Source organism: Astatotilapia calliptera, chromosome 17 (assembly GCF_900246225.1).
Source record: "Astatotilapia calliptera chromosome 17, fAstCal1.2, whole genome shotgun sequence".
NCBI lineage: Eukaryota > Metazoa > Chordata > Actinopteri > Cichliformes > Cichlidae > Astatotilapia > Astatotilapia calliptera.
Window position 1 is genome coordinate 33,759,664 of NC_039318.1, and position 13,934 is coordinate 33,773,597.

The window sequence follows — 13,934 nt, forward strand, 5'->3', positions numbered from 1 at the left end:
CTGCTAAATATCACTGTGTGCTGGATTGGTATTGTTGTGTAATATGATAGTCTGCTCCCTACAAATAAGTACATACGAGTGAAAACTAAGTTAATTTCAGATTTATATATTTCATATCAGATGAGCTATCCCAGGAGTCTTTCATGTTGCAGTCTAGATCACCAATATACTTTAAACCATTAAACCTTCTCATCTGAAGCCTTTATTTGGTTACAGAAGTGCACACACTTCCCTGTTTGGAGCCTCGGATACAGACTTTATAATAAACTGCCAAACTGGATTTTTGGTCATTTGTGTTTCAAGGGTCATACAGACTGCAAGTCAGTGCGTTATTTCTCTGTTTCACACAGACCAAATTTCTAATTTCCCCCTCCTTCACCTGAAGCAAACAGCTATAGCTAGGCCCCAGCTGCTTCTCTGTAATCTATCCCATGCTTTCACTTCTCTCCAAAGCCTACATTTTATGAAGCATACTAAAGCAGGAGTGCTGGTTTCTTTCACTCAGGCTCATTGCACATCTTTTGAAGGGTCCTCAAAGTGACCAACCAAGCGGCACCTTGAGGAGTCCTGCATCCAGTTTGGGTCAGCCCTGCAGAGTTTCCACTTTGTCAGGCTTAATTGTTGGCGGCTGAGCATCCAGCTGGGTAAAAGGAAGGCAAACCCAACCGCATCAGAGAGGGAACCAAGTTTAAGGAGTGCCTCACATCAGAGGCGGCGCAGACCACTAACAGACAACAAAAACACATGGTGCCACATCTGGCTTCTAGTTAAGCATGCAGTTTCCCTCAGTGTACCTCAGGACTGTGATTATCGCTGTCCCACTGCCTTACAATGGAACAATGAAGATTGTTGTCTAAGGATAGCTTTTAGAAACAGCAGCCCTGCGATCTAACCGCTGATGAATGAGCAGGAGGAGGAGAATCAGAGATGCCAGGAAATAGAGGGCACAGTGTCTTGGCAGGCTAAAACAAAAAAAGAAAAAGAAAAGGCATTTCTGAGTGTAGAAGATCCTGGTGCCATCAGCTTACTGTCAGTGTATTTTCCTGCTCTGCTTGATGCTAGGCTTTCTCGGTAACCCCGTCAGCGTCCTCGCAGTCACCCCGCTACAGCCGGACCATGTGTTTCACAGCTGAGTTTACTGGCAGGAGAAAAAACCACCACAAAGTCGAGAGAAAATTGAGCAGGGTGCCCCTCCAACCACAGAGGATTGGTCCACATGCATGAGTAGACACATAAACACATCTTGATGCACGTTTTAGTTCTTTTTTTTCTTGCGTGTGTGTGTGGAGACTGACCAGGGATTCACTACACTGCACGAAAATGAAGGCCAGCATCAGGAATAAACAATACCCTCATTTAAACAGCAGACAAGTGGGCGAGTCCTGTGATCAGAAGGCCTGTATCTGAAAGATCACAAGTGCAAAACACTGAAATGTTGCTCCAATCAAAAAAAGTGTTTGGAACAGGTGCTCCTGCCACCAGGTACCAGGTAAAAGTTGAGTGTGAGATTCTGCACACTCCTTAATGTCCGGCTTAGTCAGCTGAGACTGAAGAAGTCACTTGGATGAGTGACGAAACGTTTCTCCCACTGAAAAAGATATGGATTTACTTACCTGGATGATTGAGCATGCATCAAGACCTGAAGTGTTATGTATTATCAGAGGCAGGATCACCTTTATTCTTCAACACAGTCTGAACTCTCTTTTTGCATTTCTTTAAGTAGTTGTGAGCAGGCTTCTTGAAGGACATTCTGAGTTCTTTTTGATGTTGTCTGACTTTTGTTCTGTTCTCCATCAAGATGATCACACACTGATTCAATAATGTTGACTTCAGGGCTCTGGGGAGGCCAATCCATGACTGATAGTGGTTCATTTTATGGTTTTCTATGGTTTTACCACATTGGCAGTGTGTTTGACAGCATTGTCACTCTGAAAAATGAAGCCACTGCCAATCAGGTGTTTTCCAGGTATTATTTTTCTGTGTTTAGAATTCCATCAATTTTGACAAATCCCAACACCACAGGCTGAACTGCAGTACCAAACCATCACAAGCCTTCACTGTGCTTTACAGATGGCCATAGACACTGTTCTACATCACTCTGGACCTCCTACATACATACTGGTGACAATTTGGCAGTGACAACAGGTCTTCACTGAGGCAGTGTTCCTCAGTGTTTTCTTCCCTTTCACCGAAACTATTTCTGATGAGGCTTCGGTGAACAGTAGATTTATCAACTGAACTAATGTTCTATTACTGTACTAGTGTACAAACCTTTTCATAGATTCAACTAAAGAAGTGACAAGAAAACAATGATTTTTTGTAACAGGTTGCTAGTAATAAAGTGCCTAGAGACACTTCTTTTAGCTGCTCCCTTTAGGGGTCACCATAGCGATATATCTGCCTCACCTTATCCCCAATATCTTCCTGTATCATGCCAATCCCGCCTCACTACATCGCACGACCTGATATCGTTGTGTTGGTGTTGTTCCCAGATCATCATACTAAATGGTGTTCCAGGATCAACATTGCAAGTGACCAATCAGAATGTTGTGACGTCAGACTTTTGCAACTTCGAGAAAAACCACCGTAAAACAAAAAAACTGTACTTAAACTGCGAGAAACCGCCTCTGTTCGCCGATCAACGGACCCTGACCCTAACCCTTTAATAAACGGTAAGCAGAATTGATATTGTCCTTGCAACATTGGAATTTCATAAATGCACGAATAGCTTGGTGCGCAAAAGAATAACGTCACAACAATGTGATTGGTCACTTGCAATGTTGAACCTGGAACAACATTTTCATGATGATCTGGGAACAACACCAACACGATGATATCAGATCATCCCACTACATCCATTAACCTTCTCTGTGGTCTTCCCTTTGCTTGGCATCTCCACCTTCAGCATCCTTTGTCCAACATATCCACTATCTCTCCTCTCATTCCAAACCATCTCATCCTTGTCTCTGCAACTTTGTCTCCAAATTGCTCGACCTGAGCTGACCCTCTGATGTACTCATTTCTCATCCTGTCTGTCATGCCCACTCCTAACTAAAACCATAACATCTTCAATTCTGCCACCTCAGTCTTTCAATCTGACCAACATCTCAAAACCATGCATCATAGCAGCTCTCACTACCGTCTTTGTAAATCTGCTATCCTTCAAGCAGTCACCACCCTCCTGGCACTCTCTTACAAAGCCGATCCCTGATATAGTCCCACCCCCAACTCGAATCCATCCATCACTCCTACTGCACACCTTACCACTGTCCTCAAAAATGCCCTGCACTACAGTACTACAGATCCAGAAAGACACAGTGCAACTCGTCACCTCTTCTTAACCTGGAAAACTCTTTCCCATGTCTTCATGGTACAGCTCATCAAAACCTTCTGTAGTCACTACAGCTTTTCAAATCACTCTTGTTCCTGAGACAAGAATGATGCTCACACACCAGTACACTTCTTCTCCATTCCTCAGGTGTCCTCAGACCCTCAACCTAACGTCACTCACTTCGATTTCCAAAGCCCTAAAAACGCAAAGTTCCTGACCATAAGTGAAAAACTAACCAATGGACAAAGAAAACTTTGAAAGATCTTCAGACACCTTTGGAGAGCTATTGCTCAAAGCCACTTTTAAAGTGAGAAGAAGGTCTGGCTCTTTGGAAACAAAATATTTTAAGAAATGATAGGCGGGTTGAGACTTTTGCACAGTATTTAACATGACGTGTAAAACCTACTACAGGAAAGGGTACTAAGAATCTGAAATGAGTCTACAGATGTAATACAAGATAGCCTCAGACCTGTGAAACTTGCTTCTCTGACTTTGTTGAGACACTGATGATTAACTTCCAGGGGAAGTAAAGTGAGCATGAACCACAGAACATTCACAAACTGTGACAACAAGAACCACATTGATAATCGCAGAAAATTATCTCACATTTTGGCATTCAGCTTCAAGAAATACCCCCGACTCCAGAAAGTCAGCAGTCCAAACAGAGTGACTGTGCATCTTAGATAAGTGAAATGAATCCCACTTTGTGCCACAGCCTGATAAGACGGGCGCTGTGAGTGAATCACAAAATCTCTGCTGCGCCACTGCCTCGGAGTGCAATAAATAAGAAAAGCCCTGTGCGTCAGAGAAAAAAAAAAAAAAAACAGGTGAATTTACAGTGATTACTCATGGTGCCTGGTCACTCTGCATCAGCTCGCCGCGACATGATGATCCCTGCTTGAGCTGGTCTGCGGCTGAGGCGGCGGTGGAAGCATCATAACAAATACAGTGTACATCTCATAACAGCTAAACTCACCTAGATGGGTGTTGTAGCATCAATAATAGGTACACTGACTCATGTATTAGTCAGTACGCTGACTCATACTGGTGCTCTCCTAAAGAAAAAACAGTCTTGCTAGAGCTATAAGTCATGAATTTTTAAGAAGGACAAGTTTGCTCATTTTTTTCCTTCTACTAATTTTCTGCTTTGGCAATTATCTATCTATCTATATATATATATATATATATATATCTATATGTTTGGTGAACCCCATATTCCTATGCCTCCAGAAAACCCCTTTCCATATGGTGGAGTTAACAGTAGGCAGAGAGGTGGGCTCTCTGCTGCCTCACTGCTAGATTAGACAGGCCTTTACTTGCCCTTTCTTATGTCTTAGAGGGCCTTGCAGTCAAAACAGCTGACATCATCACAGAGGAAGCTGGGAAGATTTACCGCAAGGTGAGACTTAGGTTAGAAAAATGTGTTTTGATCCCCACAGGGCCAGAGGAAGGGCCTTTCCAAAAAGCATGCCAATCAAGGGTAGGTGATGGTTCGGGTTTGCAAGACCAAGCAGACGTCATGTAGAACCGGGCCGTGTGGTATAAGTGAGGGTTAATGTTGGTGGAAATAAGAATGATGTTGATATTGAATATAATGGACAATACACAGCTGTGATCTGGCCTAGCTTCAAAATATTTATGCGATATCAGGGCAAGAGAAGCACCGTCTAGTCCTGTCCAGATGGTTTAAAGCTGGAGCGTCTTTATTTCATAAGACTATACTGCCATCCTGTGGTAATGCATGATTGCTGCAACATACACAAAAACTCCCAAAGCTGAAAGCGTCCGCATTCCGATGACGTCGGTCAGTTTTTGATAAACTTCACATAATGAATCTTTATTGAAACATCGTTGCTTTTTAAAACCATATAAGACAAAGACAACGAGTCTGAGCACACTGGAGAAAAGCAACACCCAGCATGGTGAGAGCGTAAAAGGTGTGTGTTTTTTTTTCTCTGTTAATCATCCTCTGCTGGAAATCGACGTCCTCTCGGCTCTCGTTGTTTCGTTAAGTGCATGTGGTTGACAGTTTTATGAAGGAGGGGCTTCGAATGTGCAGCAATGTCAACAGTTTGTTCTTCCTGGTCCCCGTTTGTGACATCAAAGCTCTCCGTGTGGACTCGCGGTTGCCTCAGATGCTTCCGACTCCTCGGCTGTATCTAACATAGGAAAACTTATAGAATTAATCACACTGCAGTCAGTGAAGCACACAAAGTAAACATGTTGCTTAAATAACATCCTCACATCCTACATTACTACTGAAAACTTGTTAGAATGGGTATTGTGCTACCTCATGCCAACACTCATCCTCACCTGGCTGTTGTGTTTGCACACACTCCCCATCTTGCTCCTCGTAGCCTTCAAAGCAGATGCACGTGTAGCTGCCTTGATTGTTGACACACTCCTGGTGCTCTTTTGTGCACACTGGCTCTGACTGCGAACACTCATCCACATCTGGCAAAGATTTAAATAAATACATTAAAAAAAAAAAAAAAAAAAATATCGAATATATAGATAAAATGTATAGAGAAGTTTTTCATGGGTGCAACCCAAAAATGCATTATCCTTACAAATGTGACATCAGTTAAGGGGAACTAAAACAGACTTTCCAAGGGTAGAATTAAGAGGTTCTGTCCATCCACAGCAGTCTGGAGCTCACAATATCTTTTTTTATTACAACAATTAAAGACACATAAAGGGAAGATGTAAATATGCAAATATAAAGTGATCTAAAGTTAAGCCTGCATCCTACTGTGATGAGAGACTCATGCTTACAGTATGCACATCAATGACATGTCATAGGGCGAGAGGCAGGGTCCACCCTGGACAGGTCGCCAGCATGGAAGCACTAAGAATTTACTTCCAAGGACTGCGTCTTTTGGCTTCATTTGTATTAAACTCAAAGTGGAGACTGATACTTTAACGTAGTGTCAGAAATCTTTCAAATAGTGAATAATACCTGTGCAGGTTCCCTCTGTGTCTTGGTACCCGCTGGCACAAGCCTGGCAGTTATCGGGACCGGCTCCAGTGCAGCCGGAGCAAACTTTATCACAGGCTTTGAGGAACAAACATACCGAATAAAGTTAGATAGGTCTCACAAAACTGTCAGTAAATGGATAACAATCAGACATTGTAATATGAAACACCTAACAGCGATAAGTTCACTGGAAGCAAATTTCCACACTGCTCCAAAAGCTACTGTTTGGCATATGACCTCTTACCCTTGCAAGAGTAGGAACCTTCTGTGTTGAGGCAGTACTGATCTTCTTTGCATGGAACAGGGTCTTTGGAACACTCATTTACATCTGCAACACATCAGACAGAGAGCCATCAAACAGGCTGGCAACCACACAGCGCCATCTGCTGATCATTCTTTGTGTGCTTTACCACAGAGTGAAAACACAAAAAAATGTGAGTGTCTGCAGATTAGATCTCAGGGGCAAAACTGGATGTTAATGGTGGAGGTCAGAGGGGAATGGTTTGACAAAATTAAAACCTTGGCTGGACATAATAAGTATTACCTCTGTGGTTATCAACTTTCCCTGTTAAGCCAGGCGTTTTGATTCAGGCTCTGTGTGTACATATGCTATACTGTATTCCCAAAAAGATAGGAAATTAATTTTGATTGAGTGAATGCAAAATGAATCATACTATATAACTATTTAAAAATGGCAGTTTATAAAACTGTCACGTAGGTTTTCATTTTGACCGACCTGAGTTTTGTTTATAGGAAATGCTTCCTATATAACACTTAGAGGGACTGAACTAGCATTAAATCCACCTATTAATAATGATGAACTGATGATCATCACAGTCAATAGGTAATGCTAAGTCTTCACATGGGTGTGTTTGGGGCAGCCCATCAGTGCCAATATGAAATTGCGATCATATTCAGTATCAGTATTTTCCAAGGTTTTCTGAACATTGTGGATACTGAGGACTTATCATTTTACGACACCAAGTTATGACCCCAACATCTGAATGTTGCCGCAGAAATTGAGACTCGTCAGACCAGGAAACATCTTTCCAAACTCCTAGTTTCCAACTTCTGGTGAGCCGGTGAGAACTCAGATTCCTGTTCTTAGGTCACAGGGGTAGCACACGGTGTGGTTTTCTGCTGCTGTAGCCCACCTGCTTCAAACTTCAATGTGTTGTGCGTTCAGAAATGCTCTTATGCATATCTTGGTTATAACAAGCGGGTATTTGAGTTACTGTTGCCTTTCCACTCGCTCAAAGCAGTCTGGCCATTCTCTTCTGAACTTTGGCATTTTCATCAAGAGAACTGCAGCTCACTGGACATTTTCTATGTTTCAGACCGTTCTCTGTAAACCTCAAAGAGTTCTTATATGCATCATATATATGATATAGATCATTATATTTTAATTGTGTTCAAAGACATTTTTCTTCTGGCTTTATCTATTGTGGGTGCAGAATGAGGGTGAAAGCAAAAATGTTTGACTATTACACTGCCTCAAGATTCACCTGTGACCATTCAAAGAGCAGTTGGTGCCCGTCTCCAGGGGAACCTGATCAAATGGACATCAGTCACTCTCCTGACAGTGTCAAGGTCCCGTTTTGGTGGAGGCTTTGCTTACAGAAGGCAACTTTGTTTTGTAACCAAATGCCACAACACAATGTGTGACTATCAAATACAGCAAGAATCACCATGAAACTTTTGCAAACAGGTAAAATGTGACATTTCCATCCTGGAGAAGTTGAAACGCTTGGATCCAGACACTTCCAATGTTGTAAAGTGAGACGGCTTTTTCCTTTGACATTGAGCAATGTATATTCTTAAATTATGAACTCCGGGAATAAAACCCGTTTGACCTATCCCACTTGAGTTCTATGAGAATCATACGTGCTGCCTGCAAACCTGATAACATAATGGTTGTGGACCACTATCAGTGTCCCATCAAAGTCAAAGTTATGGACTTTGGCCTATCATGTCATGTGTCTGCAGTAGTTCCTCGTGTCTGTGCACAGGCTCTTTGGTACAGGCCACCAGAGGATATGCTTCAGATTCCATTTAATTATTGAAACGTGGTCTCTGGGCTAAATAGCTTTGGAGCGTGCTACGAGGCTGCTGCTTTACCCGGGTAATCCGGTTCATCATACACACTCAGGGCCAGCCACCAGGCTATCCTTGAGACTGTCCTTGAGAAAAAGAAGAAAGCTGCAGTGTTCACTGCTGAATATATTTAAAACAAAAGAATAATTTGAATATCAGACAGGACTCACCCACAAGAAACCCGACACTTAAAGCTTAAGTGTCTTGTTGACCTGATTGAAAATGAGAACAGGATGCCACAGTGATCAGCATTTGTTGGTAAGCCTGATTAAACTAATGCTGGACTTGGATGCTAACCGGCGGATCGAACCCTTGGATGTTCTTGGGCATGCCTTCTTTGACCCCAGCCAAAAGGTCAACATTCATTTTCACACCACACATAGCAGCGGTAAATTTCACACCCTGACCTCTTGCAACCCACTACAGGTCACCAACAGGTGGGTTGGGGACCGCTGACGTATAGGATCTGGTTAAGGCAACTTAACACACACCTCATTTGATTGTAATTACACTAGTGTAGCATTTTAACGAAGTATTGATTATGAAATTGTTCAAATATGATTTTGGTGTTTTTTTTCCCCTTTCATTCCATTTCTGTGGTATTTATTCACTTCTGTCATCCTGTATTTAATGTATATAAGATTTAGATGATTCTGATCATAATTAAACCAATCAATCAAGGCTTTATTCGACACGTGCAGGTTGCCCTGCAGTGAAATGGGACACCCCCCCCCCCCGACCTTACACACACACAACACAGACATCACATGGGGATAATGGGGATACAGGTCGGAGATCGGTAGCGTTACAGAAAAAAAAAAAAAAAAAAAAAAAAAAAAAACACTGAAATATACACTACAATGGGAAAGTACAAGAGGAAAAAAAAAAAAAAAAAAAAAAGAGAGAGAGACCTCTACTCATGCTGGGCTCCTGGGAGGACAGCATAAGAACAGGAAACTAAAAAACTCCTCTGCACAAAAAGCACATACATGTCCACAGCACAACATTATGGAACACGTGACAAGCCACAGGGTCGGGTGGGGGGTGAGGAGTAATCCGAAGCAAACACAGCAGCCATCCTGCCCAGCGCTACCATTCCAGCGCGGGCTCAGACCCGCCGTGTTCCCAGGAGGGAACAAGCATCGAAGGCGTTTGCAAAGGGAGGGGCGATGAGTGTGTGCATATCAGTGTATATGTATGTGTGTGCGAGACAGTGTCCTTCGCCCTGCTAGGCTAAGCCAACAGTCTTCCAGCCAACCCAGGTGGCCTTGCATGGAATGGGAAGGAACAGTCTAAACACAGTCGTTATCAGGGTGTTTTTGTTCGGCTCCAGCCTTGCGACCGCAGCTGGCGCTGAAAGGGTATCCACATGAAGTGATGGTGCTTTTTACTTTAGTGCGAACAGCTCATATGAATTTCAAAGCAATTCTAACAGTCCAACACTGGTCTCTAAATCTCCCGTTGGAGAGCCGTTAGCTTCTCCATGATGTTATCAAACTTGCGCCCTGTAATGTTGTCATTCTTGTGCTCAACCAAACCTACTTATTATGGCGTACGCCCCCATAATTTGTGTACACAGCCAAAAGAGTGTGTGTGAGACACTGGAAAATGTACATAAAGGAACGAATCAAGCAGGGGTTGGCAGAGGTACGGGTGAAGGCGCGTCACCCTGCTTTAAAGTAGACATGAATCACCACGTTTTAGTTTTAGTCTCATTTTTCCACTGAGTTATGATTTTAAACTCTTAATTCTTAAATCCAGGCTAATAGACAATGTTAAACCTATGACAGTTCTTTAAAGTAGGACTCCATGGTGTATAAATTGGCCTTTATACATGTAGCCTTTTAGTCCACTTTTAGCTTGACATGGCCATTAATCTCACTTCATAATATACCCCTCAGACTGCTTCAAGCCTTCAAGAAGGCAAGATTAACTCAAACAAACAACCAAGGTATGCAGAAGAGCATCTCTAAAACAGCAGATCAAACCTCGGAGAAGCAGAAGACCACACCGGGTATTAGCCAAGAACAGAAAACTGAGGCTAAATTGGACGAACCTGTGCTAGCATTCTGACTTGTGCTACTAGCATCAAGTTTTAAAATGAACATAAATGTACTTAAAAATAACATTTTCAAGAATTTACGAGGTCTGGTACTGTTCTGAGTTTAAAATATAACTAACCCGTCCATTATTGGTTGATTTCGCAACAATTTGTGTAGTCAATAAATTGTTATGAAACAGCAAAAAGATCGGAGATTTGCAGGTTTATCCAACCAGTGGTATAATAATCAAAGTTGGAACAATGATGGAACCCAAACAGCAAGAACAATAGCTCAGATGACCTCTTTATCTGAGTACTTTTGTTAAGAGAATGTCATGTAGCATGGAGAGCCAGTACACGTTGTCTTACCTACACAAGTTTCCTGGTCGTCTTCCTCCCAGCCTTCCTTGCACTCATCACAGTCCTGATTGTTTGCTCCAGTGCAGGTCTTGCAAGAGAAGTGACATTCTGCAGAAGTGAAGACCAAATTTCCATCAGTACGTTCATGTTGGTGATGAGTTTCTGGTGCAACAGCAGGTAACTTATTTAGTAGGGGTGGGGGAAAAAAATCGATACTGTGTAGTATCGTGATATTTTGTTTGCTAATAATGTATCGTTACAGGGACAGCAGAAATCGATATTTTGTTACAAAAAAAGTTTTTGTGGACTGATCAGCTCCTTTTTCTGAGCAAGAATCCTGACATTCCTTCACTGTCCAAATGTGTTTAACTTTTTTTTGGCACCAACATGACAGTTTACTTATTTTAATTTAAGACATGTTTTATTTTAATTAAGTTTAAAACTTTTTTATTTAACGTAAAATTATATTTTGTTTTAATTTACTTTCAAATTCTTCAGTTGCTGAATGGGCTGCATAGTTTTCATAAATTGCATAGTTCAGAATAGCTATAATTGTACCAGATGGTTGCATTCAGTTAAGTTGGACTAGACTGTAATACAAACCGTTCAGTTTGTCAACAATAAAACTGACTGAAATGAGAGAAAGACTGAGAGTGAGACTTTGATATTAGATAAAATGAATATTGATAAAGTTTACCTTTATGTACAGAATCTGAATATCACAAAATATTTTAAAAAAAAATTTTTTTTATATCGTATCGTGCGTTAAGTATTGTGATAATATCGTATCGTGGGATGTATGGTGATCCCCACCTCTATTATTTAGGTAAACTGAGTTTTTTATTATTTATTTTTTTTACCTGTGCACAGAGAAAAGCTGTCGTTCCTCACTTCGTTGAAGTAGCCGTCGATGCAGTCTAGGCAGAACTCGCCCGTATAACCGTGGTGGCAGCTGCACTTCCCGTTTCCCCCACGGGTCCCGTCTCCATCGCACGCACCATTCCCGTGACAGGGTCGCTCAGAACCCCCCACACAGGCTTAAAAATGAAGACAGACAAATTATTTTTGTGCTTTTAAACCAAATTTTACAACTCGCTCTTGGGATCTCTCTTTTTCTGTGCACGGTAGCTTCTGCAGCTTTTTTGGTAGATTTTTTTCTTTTTAAAAAAACAAAAAAAACCAAAAACACTCAATGCCACTGTTTTTCTATACATAGTAATACAGAGACCACTGATGTTTGAACACTATAGTTCAGTAATGGTAATGTTTATGTCAAAAACTCTCACTAAATATAAAAGCATCTTTCTTTAAAGGTCCTGTGGCACAACAAATAGAAGATCGGTAATGTGTGAAATCATAAATTTGTATTACATCCTTTTTCCTCATGTGTTGCACTTCTGTAGGTGGTTGCCAAGTAGTCGTTGTCCATGTTAATTTGGTTTGAAAGGAGGCTCAAATACGGCTGATAAGTTGCAAATATGGCCCCCCACTCTATACTGTCCCTGACTCCTCATCTCACATCTTAGTGAGCCTCATTTTAAAGTGATGTCAGTATAATAAGATGTGTGCCACAGATGCATCGTAAACTGTTTTGTTAAACTGCCTTTAAGATGTCAGGTGTAACATTGCTCATGACATGTTTAGCTCATGTTTAGGGCCACTTGCACACACACTGACATTTATTCCTGAGTGACAGTTGGGTGAAGACAGGAGGCGCAAATTAGAAATGGACTGTTTGCAAGTAGATGTTTTACAGATCTGACGACTTGGGACAGCATTGGAAAAATGCAAAAGTTGTATGACACAAGCAACCTGTTTTCATAATAACATTGGAAGCCCTAAAATTAAGATGAAACACGGGGGGGAATAACTGGAGCACTGGGGGGTGTATCTGTAAATTCTCACCATTGCAGTCGGGTCCAAATGTTCCCTTTGGACAGCACACTTTGATGGTCTCTATGCAGAACCACTTGTGCAGATCGGGATGTTTCGTTTTCCTGTGTTGCAACAGGAAAACAAGGCAGGAAGAGACGAGGTTTAACAGCAGGTTAACAACGCAAACAACCCTGATCAGCATCTGCCAGCCTGCCTGACCATGTGTCCATCACTCATTAGGTCCCCTTTAAAATCCAACCACGTCATTTGCATCAACCCACCTCTTGAACCACCAAGTCTCGAAATGCTCCTCGTGCTCCTCAACCATGTGGTTGCACTCAAAGCTGCTGCTGTCGCACAGCCCCTCCACGATCTCCATCAGCCGAATCTCGCTGGGGTGGAAGGAAAGCAGCAGACGAGACAAGTGCACAAGTTAGTTTGAGATTGTAAACATACATCTCAAAATGTACAAGAAGATTTATATTTGCATGAAAAGAAAAGAAAACAACTTCATTTGATGGAAAGCAGGTCTGGTGAAAAGTAAACAAGTAAACAGCTCAGATCACAGGACCTGTGGCAGGGTGACCTGTAGGCTGGGCTCTTGGCTGTCTCACCTCGTCTCATATTTAGACAATTTCCTCTCCTCCCAGGCTGTGTTTCCTCCTCCAAAGTTCTGGTTTGCTGTTCTCTCGAAGCCCTGACATACAACGCAGACATTTTAATTTTTGAGCCCAGAAATAAGAAGGACCCTGCACTGAGTAAAGGACACCCAGGCATCTTACATTAGACTGACGTATGTTCATGTCAACACAATGAAAAACAACACAAAGGAAGAAGGTCTGCAAACGCTCACTGACCTTGTTGAAGTTCTCGGTGATTTGCCGGCAGGTGTTGCAGGCGCTTTTTAAATCCTTCTTGGCGTCAGTAACTTGACAAAGTAAGACAAGAGTTAAGCAAGACAAAAGGCGCAGCAGCCGCAGCTCTGGACCGGTGGACAGCATCTCAGCAGATCAATTCACACAATTTCATATCAGGAGACGAGCGCTCCAGCCACTAGCACGCAAGCTTTTCACTGATGTTAAAGTGCTGCAGCGGTCGGACACATCTATGCGAGGTGTTCCTAACATTAGATGAAAAATAGCGTTATCTATGCAAAGCGTGACAAAATGGTATTTACATGCCGGTTACATGGGGAAAAAAAACAACCCTGAAGCGGTTCTAGTTTTCCGCGTCAGCGTCTTAATCGAATTGTGGCT

At 42.1% G+C, this 13,934-nt stretch overlaps 1 protein-coding gene across 1 annotated transcript; it reads right to left on the reverse strand.

Annotated features, from left to right (window-relative positions):
• Positions 1 to 5,011: 5,011 nt before the first annotated feature.
• Positions 5,012 to 13,892, reverse strand: creld2 (CRELD disulfide isomerase 2). Its single transcript, XM_026146076.1, has 10 exons — positions 13,536 to 13,892; positions 13,293 to 13,375; positions 12,960 to 13,070; positions 12,709 to 12,800; positions 11,664 to 11,840; positions 10,813 to 10,911; positions 6,553 to 6,636; positions 6,291 to 6,386; positions 5,645 to 5,785; positions 5,012 to 5,490 (listed from the first exon to the last, which is right to left on the reverse strand). Exons 1-10 carry the CDS (start codon positions 13,677 to 13,679, stop codon positions 5,432 to 5,434), a joined length of 1,086 nt encoding a protein of 361 aa, XP_026001861.1. The 5' UTR covers positions 13,680 to 13,892; the 3' UTR covers positions 5,012 to 5,431.
• Positions 13,893 to 13,934: the final 42 nt, after the last annotated feature.